At 36.0% G+C, this 18,171-nt stretch overlaps 1 protein-coding gene across 2 annotated transcripts in view; it reads right to left on the bottom strand.

The window, feature by feature from the left end:
- Positions 1-18,171, bottom strand: part of PREX2 (phosphatidylinositol-3,4,5-trisphosphate dependent Rac exchange factor 2) — a 169,538-nt gene that overhangs the window by 117,847 nt on the left and 33,520 nt on the right. For both annotated transcript variants that reach the window (XM_021555585.3, XM_085573856.1), the window contains exons 2-6: positions 7,568-7,639; positions 7,370-7,492; positions 5,377-5,481; positions 2,584-2,685; positions 581-742 (exon numbers count right to left, since the gene is read on the bottom strand). In XM_021555585.3, coding sequence (XP_021411260.3) covers positions 581-742; positions 2,584-2,685; positions 5,377-5,481; positions 7,370-7,492; positions 7,568-7,639 — 564 coding nt within the window. The remainder of the gene's footprint in view (positions 1-580; positions 743-2,583; positions 2,686-5,376; positions 5,482-7,369; positions 7,493-7,567; positions 7,640-18,171) is intronic.

The following is an 18,171-nucleotide window of genomic DNA, read 5'->3' as shown; positions in this document are numbered from 1 at the left end:
AAGGGTGGCTCTTCTGGTTACTACTTAAAATTCTAACTCAGAACCAGGTCTATGGTTACTTTACAAATCTTGGTTGGAGCACTAAAGTTCTTCCATTTGCAAACCATTAAAAAGTCCCACAAATCTCACACAGATTCCATTGAATATGTTTAAATTACTTTAGCTCAGCCAATTTTAAGAGACTACCAACAAGCTGACAAAAACTTAAAGGTTCCATGTTTAACCAATAATAAACAATAAACAAACTATTTTTCAACCAAAGTGCTGCTAGGCCAGTATAGACAGCAGTAAAATAAAATCAGCATTTAAATTAGGATTTATAAATGTGTCTGTGTGTAGAGATATGTGTTAATATAAATGCTAAACAACCATGCTTCCTCAAAGTCTGCTATTTCCAACAGCATTGCTCAGTGGTGGACAACTTAACTTACTGAGTAGATCTCAAAAGCTGTGACTTCACAGAACTGTGGACTTGACAGAACCTCGGGATCACAAAAACAGTGCAACATGTACTTGTGGAAAACTGTCACTCCCTCCTCAACATAGAAAGCAACAAATCTTATGACAGTAATGACAGTACCTCCCATCCTTCAACGTGAGACTGCCATTCTTCCAAAAATTCTAATTTTTCCATTTGTCTCTTGGCCTCATTTATGTTGGAACAGACAGCTTTCATGGCCTGGAGAGCTTCCATTAGGGCCGCATAGTCACTGTGCTTCCTTGGAGTCCGCTTCAGTAATTCCTATTTAGACATAGAAAAAGGGGGGAGAAAAGGAAAAAATAAAATAAAATAAAATAAAATAAAATAAAATAAAATAAAATAAAATAAAATAAAATAAAATAAAATAAAATAAAATAAAATAAAATAAAATAAAATAAAATAAAATAAAATAAAATAAAATAAAATAAAATAAAATAAAATAAAATAAAATAAAATAAAATAAAATAAAATAAAATAAAATAAAATAAAATAAAATAAAATAAAATAAAACAAAATAAAATAAATAAAACAAAATAAAATAAAATAAAATAAAGAAAGAAAGCAGCCTTTGATCTCTAAAATGGTCCTAGTAGGACACTAAAACTCAAAGAGTAACTAATCATTAAGAATGAATAATTATCATGATTTAGGAATAATTTTGCATTTCAGCTACTTTCTCCTCCAACATTTCTCCATCTTCAGCTTTGGAGTTTGGGTCTGTTTGTTTGTTTTTTAAGTTCTGCAGGATACAACTGTTCAAGAGCAAGGATAACAATGCTTTAAAAACCAGTAGTTCAGTCATGTCAGAATTAACACCTGCCTTTCCTGCAACTCAGGGCAGAAAACACATTCCTTTAGCTCCACACTATTGTTTAACCTCATGCAATGCAGCAAAGCAGTGAACAATAGCTTAGGTGACTCACTGATTTCAGATGTACTGGCAACCATGCTGATAAGCAAAAGTGGAGCCACCAGCATTTGTTTGACATTTTCCACCTCAAACTACCAACTCCCCATTTTCAGCTGGGCTGACTGAGAACAGCCTTCAGCAAAGCCCTAACCCCACTGTCACCACACCCTGTATTTAAATTTTCTTAATATATTCATTTCATTGCTCTAGAGTAATTCATTAGTCATTTTCCCCTGTTTTATCTGTATGCTTTTCAAAAATAGAACAGAAAAATAATTTCAAAATAGACCAAGGGAACTGTAAAGCCACAGCTCTCTTGGATGACTCACACCTCATTGTAATGATTATATTTTTTATCTGTTTTAAAAACTTTTTTATTCTAACCTGTTTCTTACTAGATTTTTTTATGTGATATGCCTCACAACTGGCAATTTTGCACATCAAAACTCACACATGCATTGTGAAAAATACTGTCTAATAGTCATTTTTCAGGTAGCTTTTAGAGTAGAATCTGCTCTGTTTTTTCTCTCAGAGTTTGGAACTATAAGAAATACAAGATCTTAATTTGTTAAGCATGATTTGTTTAAAATACTAACTTTCTTGTATTTTATTTCCTAACATGGTAAATTATAAATTCAGAGGTATGACTATCTAATATTTTTCACCACATTAATATTTTTCATTTATTTAAGTTGTCACAATATGATAAGAATAAACAAATAATTGTACATAAAACCATTTACAGCACCTTACTGTTACTTCACAGTTTTTCTTGTGAAAAAAATCCATTAACATTTTTCATTTTCAGTTTGTTGATGGTAAATTAGCATCATCAAAGTATGTCACCAACAAACTGCTATCCCAAGCATTTTAAGCAAGGGCATGATTGAACTCAACTGAAATTAGTCTCATTAATTCTCCCAAATGGCTCTTCTGTCCAGCAATAGAGAGGGAATCTTAGAATTACAAGCAGAACAGAGCTAATCATCTTGATCCAGCCAAACTCCACAGTTCTTTTAATACTAATGTCAGAAGACTGGCCACCAGCTTTAAAGGGAGCAAGACTGGGTCCAATATCTTAATAAAGAGATAATTCACTGCATAGAAAGATTGTTCCTGGAGTTAGGAAACATGCTTAGCAACCAGTTTTATACAGGAAGTATAAAGTCCTCAATAAAAATCTTGTGAGTACCTTCAAAAGAAGGGGATACTTGCATATTCTCTGTATTGGTGTCACTAGATATCCCTCCAGGGGTACATCTGTGTTCTTGCGTCCTCCAAGGAGCATGCAGTTCTGGAGTGAGAACAGTTCACAAATTATTGAAAAATCCCAAGCAAATTACCAGAAATAAAGACAAGGGCATAGGTATACAGCAGTGTTTGGCTAAAGTATACACAAACTGTGTAAATATATATATATATATAAGGAGGGAGGTTTGCAAGACTGTCAGAAGTACAGGCTTGAACTCATGCACAGGCTATCACATAACAAGGAGGTCAAAAAGGCAGACTGCAGGCCTCTTGCCTTAGTACTTTCTTCATCCAGTCTGATGAAGAGGAATTTTTCTTGAAGTTTCAAATTAAAAGACAGTAAAAAAAAAACAAACTCAAAATATGCTTTCAGACTTCAACAAAAAAAAAAAAAATTCAGGGTGACCACTGTAGCTATTATTTCTAAAAAGTGTTTGCAGTATTAGGTAGTATCAAAGAGGGTTTAAATGTTGAACATGGCCATCCTAACGCACACCTTGAAAAAAACATGCTCTGTTTTCATGTTTCTATACTTAAATCTGATGTGCAATGAACAAAACATGCAGAAGTCACAGGCAAAAGGCTATTAAAAAGTTTCAACAAGACATCTGATTATGGAAGCAGAGAGTAAATTAAACAGTGGGTAGAAGTACCCAATAAAAGCAGCTAAGAGAGAGAAAAGAATAAGGGCTTTTGGTGATAAGAAAACATACAAAGAACATCACAGCAAATATTTGGAATTGCTGGAATTAAAGCGTAAGTACATAAAGACCTAAAGTAATGACAACAATTATTTTATGGAGAGATCAGAAGGAATTGTGATGCAATAGCATGAGATAATCTCAGCCTCAAAGAACAAGTTGTCTAAACTGAGGACGCTAAACAAAAGCAGTTTAAGACAGCCAGAATGAGATGTCGACATAGGCCATGGATCTGGATGCAGACACATTGCTGATGTAACAGAGGCTGCACAACTGGGTGGCCATCCAACACACCTATCGTACAAACCAGTGCTGCTAGGGGATCTCCACGCTCACTCTTAAGTCTCTGCTTTGTACTCATGCTTAACCAGCTTCTGTCTTATCCTAAAGGATGCTTTGGCCTAAAGAATTTCACTTCCAAACACAAAAGCTTTACTGATAAAGACCAAGTAAGATAATGGCAATCCAGACTATAGTTATTACAACTGCCTCTATACTCAAAGCCTCAAAAGTTCTGGTTTTAGCTCCCAGTAATTTATAGATAACCACAACTCTAATGAGTTGTGATGAGTTGACTGTGCTTTCAGATCATGCCCTAATCTATGAGGAACCCAAACCAGATGAGAAAGACCTCTGCATGAGAAAGACCTGGAGCACCTAAAACTGACACACCATGAACTGCCACAGTGGCACACTTGGCTTCCTTTGTCACAAAACAAGCTCTTTTTAATCTTTTTTCCAGAGTATTTTGCTTTTTGCCTCTGTAGTCAGCATTCACCCTTTCTTCTTGAGATTGGCCATGCTGCTTCCAATACAAGAACCGCATGTATGAAGCTCCCCAGTCTGGGACAAAGTGAAAAATACTGTGTCAACCACTGAGGAAAAATAGGACAACTTTGAAGCAGTTTTTAACTGTGAATAACCATTTCTTGTAAGAGATTCTTAGCAAAAAGGCAGATGGTGCCTCATGTCACACAGTATCTCCCACAATAAGGAAATTCCTACACTGCTCATTAACATGGCTGTAAGTAAGTGCAGCTGGGGAGACAGATCTGATATCTTTCAAAGCATCAGTGAGTTGCCATAGGACTTCACCAAGCACTCTGTCAACAGCAGTAGTGAAACCCTACTCCATGCTAACAATAATTAATAAAATTAATTAAAGACTTGTGATACTGTCAGCATTGGCCGAATCTTTTTTCCTCAAACACATCTGTGATGCTTTGCTGATAGGGTCATTTGCTCTCCAGTTCCAAAACACAATGATCAAATCTGTTCACTCCAAAATTTGATAGTATATCCATGGACACTTCCTCAAGTATTTTAGTTCCAATATAGTACGCTACTCATTTCAAAACTGACCTTTTTATCACAGGGCACCATGGAAGAAACACAAAAATTATTCTATACTGAATCCTGCTTTTAACAAATAAAGTCAACTATTAGCAAACCCAATACTTACATGGATAATGGTTTTGCTGTTGCAAAACCATGAGGACTATCACACTTAGTATTTTCAAACACCTCTTTACTTGTCTTATAAAATTAAAGATTTTTATTGGAGCTGTTTCTTTCACCTTGGATTAAGGCAGCATTTAAGATTAGAATGGCTACTCTATGATCCATAACAAAAGATTTTTCTGTCTGCAACAGTGTTGGCTACAGTACCAGAATGTGGACCTCCCTTTCAGAAGTTCTGCTGAGTTCTCCAGCTCCTTTCTGTAATTCCTTTGCCTATCCCTCCTCATCTATTTTATCCTATTCTTTGTCCTTTCTAGAGATTCACACCCTTGTCTCCTGGCCAGTATGTTCAAGGCACACTGCCTAATTCTGTATTATCCACAGATCCAAGAACAGCAGTGAAAATACGATTTAACCACCCCCTTCCTCTGGAAATACCACCCCCAGCTAAAACTGTCTGCTAACCACTTGCAGGTGTGCTTGTACTTGCTCCATGGTGAGGGTGACAGTGCTAATGATTCACTGGCCCATCAAAAAATATGAATTTAGAACACCAGTTCAAGTTTATTTACCAAAAGAAACGTCCGCACTGTTCTTATTTTGTTCAGGTCAAGAAGAACTTTCTGTGCCTTCTCGTGGTTACTGCAGTACTCATCATAGATGCGGAATTTCTCTTTCTGAAACAAAAAGAAACAAAAAAAGACATTGTTTTTCACTTGTCATTTTGATTTTTTTTTTTTAATTAACAAAACATGGAATGAACCCTTTGCAAAGCTGCATAGCTAATATTGCCTTCATTCTAGAAAGTCAGTTCTTCTTCATACATTTATTATTTGAGGTCTAGCCTCAAATTATGAACAGTCTGGAAGCACCAGTTGGGAATTTCAAACACAGACTAATAGAAAACAAGGTTGAAATGGACCTCAAGGATCATCTGGTCCAACCTTTCTTGGCAAGAGCATGGTCTAGACAAGATGGCCCAGAACCCTGTCCAGTGGAATCTTAAATGTGTCCAATATTGACAAATCCACCACTTCCCTGGGGAGATTATTCCAATGGCTGATTGTTCTCACTGTGAAATTTTTTTCTCGGTATCCAGCTGAAATTTCCCCAGGAGAAACTTGTACCCATCAGCCCTCCTACTATCCATGTGATTCTGTAAAATGGAAGTCTCCATCTTTGTAGCCACATTTTGAATACTGAAACATAGTGATAAAATCTCTTTTAAGCCTTCTTTTCTCAAGTCAGTTCTCTCAGGCAGCCACATGGGATACTTCCCATGATCATTCTTGTGGCCCTTCTCTTAAATCTGTCCAGATTGTCCACATCTCTTTTGTACAGCAGAGACCACAACTAAATACAGAATTCCAGCTGTGGCCTAACAAGCACTGCGCAGACAGTGAAAATGATTTCTTTATCTCTGCTGGTGTTGCCCTTACTGTTGCATGGTCTTGGCTTTAACTTTTTTGTCACAGCAGCACACTATTCACTCATGTTGAGATGGTGATCCACCAGGACCTTGAGGTCCTCTTCCACAGAGCTGAGCTCCAGTTGGGTAGATCCCAGCCTGTGCTGCACTCCTGGATTATGTTTTCCCAGATGCAAGCCCTTACATTTGTCCTCAATGAACTTCATAATGTTTTGCTGAAATATTTCAGAGCTTGAACTACCACAAACACACACGATATAAATATACATGTAGAAAACACAAAATGAGTGGTTAATTTGTTGACATTATTACCCAATTTGTCTGCTAACACTTATTTTCAAATATGATCTATTTTTCTGCAGAGCTAAAAACTGATGTTACTCAGCTTCTGTAAAATTGTTTCCACTAACCATTAATAGATTTCTCCTGCCACAATGAATAATTAAATACTTAACAAACAAATGGGACTCTAACCAGAGATAACAATGAAACCTGGACTTTTTGTTAGGTCTACAACTGAAAGCAAACTAATTTGTCCTCATTTTGCAAAGCTCTGTAACAGTAACATCCTTGTTTTGCTCCAACAGGAAAAATAATACTCCTAGAAACCAATAGAAATAGTACATACAAACACACTTGTGGAGGTACTGCAGTTGCTGGAAATCAAATATCTTCACAGTCCAGAACCATGGAGGCATTTGATCCAGTATATACAATTATTTACTAAATAGTCACATTTCTGCATAGCACTAAGTGGGAATAAAAAGATAGTACTACTCTTGTTCATGTAACCTTGTACCTCCATCTAACACACAGGAACAGCTTTGCCCAAGTTGCAGGGCTCAGTTTTTCAGCCTGAGCTGATCTGGTGAATATAAAAATTATGAAACACCAGAAGTGTAATTTAATATGTTCTTTCTTCAATGTCCTCCCATGTCTTTTTTTTTTCTTTTTTTTGGACATGACAGTAACCAAGAGATAAACTTCAAAGTACTCTTCATTACACAATCAGGTCATATTTAGGCTTCATGACTATGTACACTTATCATCATGACATCATAACAGACATCATCATTAATAAAGGCAAAAAATAAAAGAAAGATGTGGAAAAAAGGCTGAAATAAAAGATAGCATACATAATTCAGAAAACAGGTTCCAACTTCATGCTGTGCATTAGGTTCTGGCTGTAAACAATCCTCCACAAGGGACAGGAAGTTTTTGTGAACTGCAAGAATATCTTCAATATTTGAAAACAACATCTGCAAAATAATAAAACATACATAAGTGAAACATCAGATACAAAACAGAAGAAAAAATGCAATTAGGAGACTAACCTTAACTGTTTCTTCTGTGACATTTTTATCCACTTTGGCTGCAGCACATTGGATCATTCGGTGAAGAAAAGCCTGCATGAAACAAGACAAATAAGGAAAAAGTTATTTCAGGAAGACTTGAACAACTTCTGGCATGTTATGCTTTAATTTGTTTCCCAAACTGGATATAGAGCCACATCAAAACATTATTCAGAATCTAAAACAAGATCTTTATTTATAAATCATTTAGTAGTCCTGTTATTCTAACATGATAGAAAGACCTATCTACATGGTGTTAAAGAGTAAAATATTAATGAAGCTGAGAAACTGAACATTCTCTGAAGTACCACTTCCATCCTGCACTCATATTGCAATCAAGCAAGAGAAAAATGTATTCATTTTCAAAATCTCACTCTATTGCTTTACAAATTGAGTACAAGAAAAGCCAAAATAAGATGCGAATTTCCAAATTAAACTAATCAGGAGATACTATTATGTAATGTAAGTTTAACCATAGCAACCAAAAGTCAGATTTCAGACATATTAATAATCAAACTTATTGTAAAGTAAATTGGCTTAAACAACAGTCAGCTGCATCTGGTTTTGCTTACTGAAAACTTTTCCTTCTTCCCTCCCCAAGAACGTAATCCCCAGTGATCAAATTAGATGTTACTAATACTATAAATGAAATACCAAAATTGCAAGTTTTCTTTTATTTTACATTCAAGAACTGGATACAAAAAGTAGATGTGCACAGTAAGCAATTCCTAAAGAAATAAATATCTCAAGTACAAAGAGCAGAATTGATTTTTATTAATTCATTACAAAGATACTGGTATGTCCTAAAAAGTATCTACAAACTGTAGACTAAAATCTTACACTGATAATTCTTCACACAGACATGCATATTCTTCAGTCATTAAAACCTGGCACCATGAGTGCAGAAATGTCATGTCTTTCATAACACTTAGCTCCGAGCCACTGTGCATTGTACACTGTACATGAGCTCATCTAAATTCTGGTGTGGTGCAAATTCCATAAAAGAGGCAATAAATAACCCCTGTGTGGAAAGATAGCAGTCACAGCAGCCCTTTTTGCCCTCTGCTGGGACTTAAACATTTTCATTCCCAAGCAATGCTCCTTTCTCTGCTGAAGAGGACTATGTAACTGGCGTTACACATTTTTATTACTGAAGAGTCAAATCTAGTTATCCAGGACATAAACTGAATTAAGTTTGGAATGCTGCCAGCACACTGTATGTTTCCTATCATTCTGTACAACAATGTAGATTTTCTAGTTCATTAAACCCGTCTTTTTCCTGACTATTTGTGCTTTCTTTTTAATGTTTTACTGGTGCTAAAAAAATGCCATTAACTCATTTGCAGCAGTTAACTGATGGTGGACGACAGCCTTTTACATCATTCCTTGCTAAGACTATCCCCAGGGGTTATGGCAAATTTGCTGCATGCATTATCTATACAACCAATCCCATAAAGAGTGAAAGCCTGCATGACTCTTAGTTAAATTTTGGAAGTTTTCACTAAACCATGCAACATCATTAAATATGCTTTAGAATCAAAGAGGACAAAATAATTATAAAAACTACCTCTGAAACTCACATCTATTTTTACTATCTGTAATTTTTCTCTGTTCATATTATTTCCCCACAGACCAAACATACTGCTCATCTGCACTTATGTTATCTAAGAATATCTTCATTTCCTGTAACTGTGAAGGAAGGTGAATGTTAGGTTGGCTGATGGTGAAACTGAGAAGAACTGAGAGCTGAGGCATTATTTATTCCCAAGTGATTCAAGACACTAGATGGGAGTCATGAGGTCAAGAAGAGAATATATCCGCTGCAATAAACAGTTGTCCAAGCGCACTGGCCCAGACATCACATCTGCAGAGGTTATCAGAAAATAAATCCAGGAAAATCTAAACTTTTGCAGAGCCCAGGCACAAATCACTAATTAAGGTAGAGAGCCCTGGGACAACTTCAGTCCCTTCCTGCAACTTCTTATAAGCCTCTGTAATACTCTGCTGTACTCATTCTGCAGGAGTAAATGTAGTCATCAGGCCTCCATGTAGTCATGAGGTTTTTTTCCTTAAGATTTGCCTCCTGTTCCCAGTATCATGGAATCATAGAAAAGCCTATGGGTTGGAAGGGACCTTAAAAACCATCTAGTCCCAATCCCCCTGCCGTGGGCAGGGACACCTTCCCCTAGACCAGTCTGCTCAGCACTCCACTGTTCTCCCTATCAGTGCAGATTTGCTTCCTGAAAAAAATCATTATGTCACGTCTCAAAAATCAATGCATGTGACAATTTGAATTTTTCAAGCACTTATATGAAGTTCTACAAACTGCACATATTGCAAAATAATTGGAATAATTCACATTTCCTAGAAGTGTAGTGTTAAGAGTATCCAGGGGAGCACAGGTAGGAATGGATGTGTCTAACTCCAAGGCTGATCCCTGGCGGACTTCACCCGTTGTGGAGTGAATACAATGCATTGATGAAACCCAGGTTTAAAGGACATAAATACCCTTATCAGCTCCCTTCCTGGAGCACAGAGACACTACAGACTCCACACATATAACACCTCTCCACTAGTACTTTGAAAGTAAGAATGGACAGCAATCATCAGGCAGGAGGAAGGAGAAGTAATTGCTTTTTTGGCAGTGTAAAATAACCCCAATCCAGCATTTGAACTCATATAAACACACAGGTCTCAGAGAGGGCTGACTACTCAAAAAATCTCCAGAATTATTTAAGCATCAACCAAGAACAGCCATAAGCATTTCTTCAAAAATTACTAGACAGAGAAAAAGCAGGTAATTTGCAGACACAACTGTGAGGAGGACCCCAGCACAGAAATTACAGATTTTAAAAGGAAAATACATAAGGATGGACAGAAACTACTCAGGATCTGTCAGTTCTTCAGTTAATGGAAAGAAATAATTATATAAGCTTTTGAAAACCTACTGCATAAGTCTTAATTAACCATAGAAAAAAACATACCTGTAAAAAATATAAAAGTAGAATGGACATCTCAGCCAATTTACAATTCACTAAAGAAATGGACACATAAAAACAAAAAATAAAAAATCAAAGAAGTCAGGAACTTCTCTGAAATAGCATTGAGCTCCATCTAAAACTTTTACCATTACTTCAAGTATGAGAGTCCAAGTCCACACTCATTACTGAGCACCACATATTGAATGTGAAGGAACAAAGCAATCACCAACTGCAAGGATAGATCCTGTTTCTGGACTGACCAAACAGCTGTAGGAATCAATTGTCACACATGATTCCCATGCTTCCAAAAAAGCAAAAAACCAACAAAAATCACCAAAGTGAAAAATCAATTGAAACCTAATACAATTTCATCAAACATACATATCAGTAAATATGTCTCATCTGTGTTTGCTGGAATGTGTGTTACATCTTTCTGAGTTTGCTTCAATATTCATCTACATTAGTGTAGAAATTTCATAGCACTACATCAAATACAGTGAATAACAAATATCTCTGTGTACTCCAGAATCCCAATATCACATAGACAGGGATCCTCAACTTTCTCAAAATTTTTCAAACAGATTTTAGAGTATCCCTTAGCCTCCTTTCAGTTCTTAATTTTCTCAAATAACAGCAAAGACATATGGTATAAAATAGAATGTAGTTCTCTAGATTTTCACCTTGTGCCACCAGCATTCTATCCACCTTGCTATAGTATAGGGATTCAACCCTGCAGCACAGCAAACAGTTATTCCTGGCACTCTCTGCCAGACAGACTATAAGTGATTCCTCTTTTAAGAGATCTCCATACAACATTTCAGAGCAGCAACTTGGCTAGGTACCATAAATAGCAATCTAAATTTCAAAGACCAGATGAAAAGCAAATATAAAGGAGGATGCTTATTACCACATTAAAAAAAAAAAAAACAACACCCAGTTTTGTTTTGTTTTTGTTTGTTAGTTTTTAGAACTGTTTATGGAAAGCAGTGCCACTCTAGGAATATTGTTGAGTCACTCAGACTGCCACAACTCCTGCCTCCACAAAGCTTGGCATGCAAATGTAAACTTTCTAAAGCATCCTTCCAAAAATTTCATTAACACAAAATGGCATCTGCATGATCAGTGCATATCGGCTTTGGAGAAGAAATATCCCAAAATGCCAATAGAATTCCAAATATGGAGAGTCACATGGTAAGAAGTTTTATGATCTTTACAAGTCTGACAAACTTGCAGACTAAATCATGCGGGTCTAACTAAGTCCTTTGGAATAGGGGAGCAACTACATAGGAAATAGATAAGATAACATTTAATGCTAAAGTTCTCTGACTACATTCAGGTCCTATTGTGAACATAAAAATGCCTCTATTTTTGGCTGTGACTCAGGGTCCCTGTACCATAGTGGTGTAGAGAAGAGTAATTCCCCTCTACCTTTGAGAAATGTGGTAAAGAATCATTTGGAGATGATTCCATACTAATAATAGCAATGAAGCTGATTACACACTTTGTTCATCTTACCTGCAGACTGTTACATACTTTCTGTATTATTCCCTCATCCAATTCTTTTACCCTTTGCCTGGCATTGCAGTAACACAATACAGAAAGCAATGGGCACGAAAATTAAACCATAAAGCACTGAAAATCCAAATTCAAAGAATTATAAAAGAATTTGTTCATTATGACAAGTAAACACTAATTTTTTTGCCTGTCTGCTGATCAGCTGCCATTTTGTGAAGCAGCATTTTTTTATAGAGAACACACACTGGGTTCCTGTTATGGGGATTTTTACTTCTGGTCTTATCAAAATAAGAGTTGCATTGTTTGTTGTTTGGTGGGGTTTTTTCCTTGATGGTTGCTCTGTGTTTTGTTGAAAAAAAAACCAAAACAAAAACCTACCACTGCTACAGACAGCACAGGGAGCTGCCAACAGCACAAATGACTTCTCTGACATCTGGAATGAAATCAGGAAAAACAAAGAAATCTGCCCGCAGAAGACTCCCAGAGTGTGTCTTCTGCACAAGAGTTTTCACCTTCTTTACAGATAAAAAGTCCAGAAATTATGTCAAAGCTCCTGGATCACAAAATATTTGTAACTATCTTTCTGAAAGTAATAATCCTACTTTGGACTAAGCCTATAAATAAATATTGGGTTTTATCTGAAAAAATAAAATTAAATAGTTACTTTTTTCCCCTCAGAATTCTTTTAACAGTGTTTCTACTTTTAAATCTACACTGCCACAAACAAAACCAAGGTGAGCTGCAAAAAACATATGTATTTTTAATAAGGTAATTTCATGCACATTTTCATTTTAAGAAAACCAAGTGAAGTGCCCAACCTATCATAAAGCCTTCTGAACAAAGCTATCTTCTATGGACATTAAAATTGAATACAATTTTATTTTGTACAGCACCAAAGACAAAATCTTGTAAAGGGAACCACTGTAAGGAAATGTTTATATTTTTATACAACTTTTCTGTGTCTATGATAATAACCTCATCTTCACAAATTTAGAAACACAAATACAAAATATTTGTTTCTGTGTTCTCTCTTTACATTCTTAGTGCAACTATAGGTATCTGGATGATGGAAAATATTTTGGCCTTTTTACAGTATTCCAAATAATCCTAGAGAAAACATGAAGATCTATACTTGGGGAAAAAACCTGCTCTTTATCATAGCTGACTAGCGCAATTCAGTTCACAGGCATTGAGGTAGTATTTAGCACAGCAGTTTTGCACACTATAATTAATGCACATCAGATTCCAAGTCCCAGAAGAACACCAAGCCAGTTTTGTTGCAGCACTTTTGTTTGATTTCACCACGGAGGAAAAACACAAAAATCAATAGAGAAGACTCCAGCAGAAGTAGCAGCTGTGGCAAACACTGTGTTCCTACCCTCCTCTTCCCATTAACCTGTGCCAGCAGCAGTGGCAGTAGCTGCTCAGGCTGGCTTCTGCTACTGAACAAAAGACTCTTCTTCTCTCTCCAGTGATTCACCAGCTGAGGCACCACCTGTTTCTCCCATCTTGCCTGCAGGACTGGATGAATCACAACCAGCAGTGAGAGCATCAGCCAAGGTCAGATACATTCATTCTCCCTGCTGTACCTAGAGCTACTTTCAAAGCTGGCATCATATTCCAATGCCTGTAAGTGCAGAGGGAATAGATGGGCAACATCTGCAATGTTTTCTGTTCTAGCAATGATTTCTTTTCACAACCTACCAAACAAACCACTTCTCCATTCATCCAATCCTAAGGGGCAGCAGTCTGTCTGAAAGAGCATCCCTAACTTAAAGTAAACATGAATTCATAAGTACGCATACAAATAAAGAAATTAATGCTTTGAAAAAAGATGCATCTTCATAATATTCTCATACATTATTAATATGATGACACATTTTGGGATAATCAACCCATTCTCCATTATGTATTTTTTTTTCCCCTACCATATCAGAAAACTTCTAAGGGTTTTCCTCATCCTTCAACCCTCAATCACCTTTTCTGCATTTTGTGGTCACTGATGATATTTTTCAGATTTTTACTGGACATATTGTTCTTTCATGCCCTGTGAGACTTTTAAATCAGTTCCCTTCTTTGATGAGGAAGTGCCCCCTAAACTCATGTTCCCCACCTCTAAAATCACCTGAGCTTTCGCTTTTGATCTCTTCCTTCCTTTCAGCTCCATTGCAGATGAAAGTAAGAGATTTATAGTTAAAGTCCAGTTCCACACAGCCAGGCAGGATGTCCGATGTCTCCACCCTCTTCCTTGCACTGAAGCCATTCTCAAAAAGATTTAGTACAACCTTTTCCTGGGCCAGTCCTTTTCTTCACAGATGTCAAGAATCCTGCTACTAAAATAAGGATATCTAGTATCCTCATTTTGAGAACCTGCTCTTCTGAGGACTTGCTGAGATCTTGCTGGTTAACAGAAGTTTGGTTGATGAGTAACGATGGAGGTACTCGCATGCTTGCAGCTGAGATCATTCCAAATCTCACCAAATCAGAAGCTGGATATCTGGCTGGCTCACACATGCTCCTGTGATCTGATGCCACATACAGCAAATGTCTACAAGATCACCTAAATTTTTTGCTTAATTAACATATAGGTTTACCAGAGCTTTAGTAAAAGGCCACATACTGGCATATGTGATGTGCCCCCACCTACAAGATAAGCAGAAGGCAGTTTTATGTAACATGGGTTGCTGCTAACCAAGCCTTTATCCCATTAAAAATACAAACAGGTTACACTCCAAACACCAAGAGAGCTTCTGGAAGGCAAAAAAAAGTGCTTGCCCTGACCCCTGTGAATTTCTGAACAGTCTGTTGGGATTGCAACAAACTGACCAAACAAGAGGCATCCATATCAATAAACAAAATGCTTCCAGCATGCCAAGATTCCTCTTAATTACATTTTGAAGATTTTTTTTTTTACTAAAGAGATATTCTGTACTAAAAAACATTCACATGTATGTGGAATTCCCTGTGGCAATGCATCCTATAGTCCTGATGGTGTATGTCATTAACTGAAAAATGTACTGCTAATCATATAACTGATCTTGTATTGGTCAAGTTGAAAAAAATGGGAAAAAATTATGTCTACAATTACAGCTTACCTCATAAAAGTCAGCTGTTTCCTGAATTTATAGAACACTAGGTTCTTGTTAGGAAATCCCAGTGAATTCAGCTGTGTCCACTACTAGCAAACCAAAACAGCAATCTAGGAAACCTCAGAACAAGTGTACATCTGGAAGAAACAGTATGTTCCTGTTATATTGCAACCATAATTAGAAAAGAATTTGTGTGTTTGAAACCTTTATACTTCATACTACAGTTTCTGCTTCTTTTATGCAAGTATATCTTATTCTGTTCAAGTTGGGAAAAAAATCTTGAATTTTTACTCAATTTTTACTTGCAAAATTAGGATTTTCTTAAATTATTTTTTAGTAGGAAGAATTATTAGGAAGAATTCAACTCTCCTAGAATAATTTTGAGACAACTCTTTAATTCTGCATATCAAATTTTATTTCTTTAAGCAAATCAGTAATTTCAGGAAGTGTAAAAGATGAGAAATACACAAGAGGACAAGATGAGAAACACATTTGTCAAAAATGAAATGTTCAAAAGAATTATTTAGATTTTCTGATTCAATTTGAGAAATAGTAGTTTGAAATCTCAAAAATATTACAAGAAAGTCATCCTCTGTACATCTCCTATATCCTTTTAAAGTCCATTAACATGTGTGAAGACCAGTGCCAGTCTTTACTGACTCAGAAATATCCACGAGAATTAAGAAAGCCATGATCTTTATCACTTATTATGAGGAGGAAACCTGAAATAACATTTTACACCTCCACTTTCAGAATTTAAATTTAAGTATTAATTCCTATTGCACCTGAATAAGGGAGGAAAGTTGACTCAGCACCAATGAAAACAAATTATTTGGTCCTTCATGATTAATGCAGCTTATTAAAAAAACAAACAAATAAACATTTGTACCTATAAACTGAGAAATCTTGAAAATATTGACAAGCAATCATAATGGAAGCCCACCAACCCCTTTTTACATGCTCAGTTTTCAACACAACACTTTATTCTGATATTGGAATGTACAGCCCTTAATTATGAAGTTCTTTAATTTTTAATATGGCTAGATTAGAAATTAGAATGCTTGAGAGAGCTAAAATTTTTATTTTCAGGGTTGTATAAATAAAATATACTCTCAAACACTGTTCATTGCCAATTCTGGCTGCCATCTGCATTTGCACACATGTGCCAAAAAAACACGAAGGAAGGAAGAATATGAAACATCAGTTTTCTTCCCAATTTCAATTCTTTGCAAAGCCTGCAGGGCTGTAGTTCTGTACTCACTGTAGTGAGTATAGAACTTCTAGAAAGTGCTCACTCCTGATCACAGAAAAAAGCTGAAACATCTCATTTAAGTTCTTTCCCAATCAGTAGTAATCAGAACGCTTCCCTACAACATGTCTTGGATAATTCCTATTACCTACCATTCAAACAGGTCTGCATTTGCATAGACTCATAAGCAACAATGCCTCAGTTCATGCAACCATCATTTAATAAACACTGCAGTTATAAGTATTTAATGTTTTTCAATTTGAATCAAAACTTTTATTTATTATACAAATAATAAAATAAATAAAGGTGAAAACTACTTATTTCTGAAAATTAGATGCCAATGTTAGTTGTCTTAACTCCATTACAAAAAGAATACAATAATGTAAAAATTTTCATTATTTTACACACAGCTTCATACAAAAATAAGATTTTTATAGGTCTTTATTCCCTACCCTGATCTCGTCTTATGAATTTTCATCTGCCTATATGGTTTTGAACCAATTTCAATGAAAAAGCAATAATTAATAATATTTTTTTTAGCCTGTATTTGATTAATTGGATACTTTACCTGTGCAAATTTTAAGGATAGTTCATCTTTTATTTCTTTATTGGTTTGATAACTATTAAAAGGAGTAGATGATAAAAAAATTGCTCTTTTTCCTTTATACTATACATAAAGCAAATATCTACACATCTGCTGCACATTATATCACAGGATATTTACATGCTAATCACCATTTACATCCATCAAAGAGGTTCCATATCTTGAAGGATAAAATTATCACTGTGTACATGATTTTAAAACTAAATGAAGCTTCTTAACATCCAAAATAGAGCTGTTGGTGCAAAGCCGCACCATTTGAATTTATTCACATTAGCTGGATTGTCTTACTGTCAAATAGATTCCTAATTTCAAGAAATATGGACCAGGATTCCACATGCATGCTAGGAAGAAATAATCCTCGCTCATTCACAGACTATCCTTCTCTCACTGGTCCTTTCTTTTCTCCTTTTGCTATTCAAGCACAGGCTCATTTTTTGTCTTATTTAGGTTTATGGCCTGTCTTTGGCTTTGATGGGTTCCCAGCACAATTGCACAACACACTGCCCTGTCTGTAAAGCATGTGTTCCTCAGGAACACAGCCTGCATGGCTGTTCCTGCCCTTTTCATTCATTTTTATAGGGAAACAGAAAACAAAACCTGACTGCAATATCATTTGTTTTGCCTTCTTAATGAAATTTTTTTGAATTGTTGGGACCCTAAGATGACACAGTTTATTATTAACTTTTCCTGAAATAAGAGCATCATTCTTTTAGGCTGTAATCAAAAGCTTTAAACTACCCTCTATTTGAAGCAGAGAGAAGTAGGGATTTTTTTATTCTTTTAGATACTGAACCTGTGAAAATAGTACAAGGAGACTGTCACACCCAGTCAGTCCATGGGAACAGTCTGAAGGGCCACTATTTAAATTAAAAGGAGAATATTCAGTAGTCACAGCATCATGCAAACCACCCTCCTCACCAGACCACTTGAATCATAACTGCAGACAAGCACAAACAGAACACAGTGGTGGCAGATGCAATCTGTAAATACTCAACCAGAGTTTGACAGCACTGAATACTACTCATACCAGGACACACTGCTGCTTACCAAAACACCCACGTTGATTCCACAGACGGAAGTAGCACTAAGTCTTTCTACATAAGGTTACATAAGGAAACGGAACATTTTTTATTAGTATTTTTTACTTC

The sequence above is a fragment of the Lonchura striata genome, chromosome 2 (assembly GCF_050655825.1).
Source record: "Lonchura striata isolate lonStrDom1 chromosome 2, ASM5065582v1, whole genome shotgun sequence".
Taxonomy (NCBI): Eukaryota; Metazoa; Chordata; class Aves; order Passeriformes; family Estrildidae; genus Lonchura; species Lonchura striata.
The sequence above is the reverse complement of the archived record's forward strand: the minus strand, read 5'-3'. Positions and strand labels throughout refer to the sequence as shown.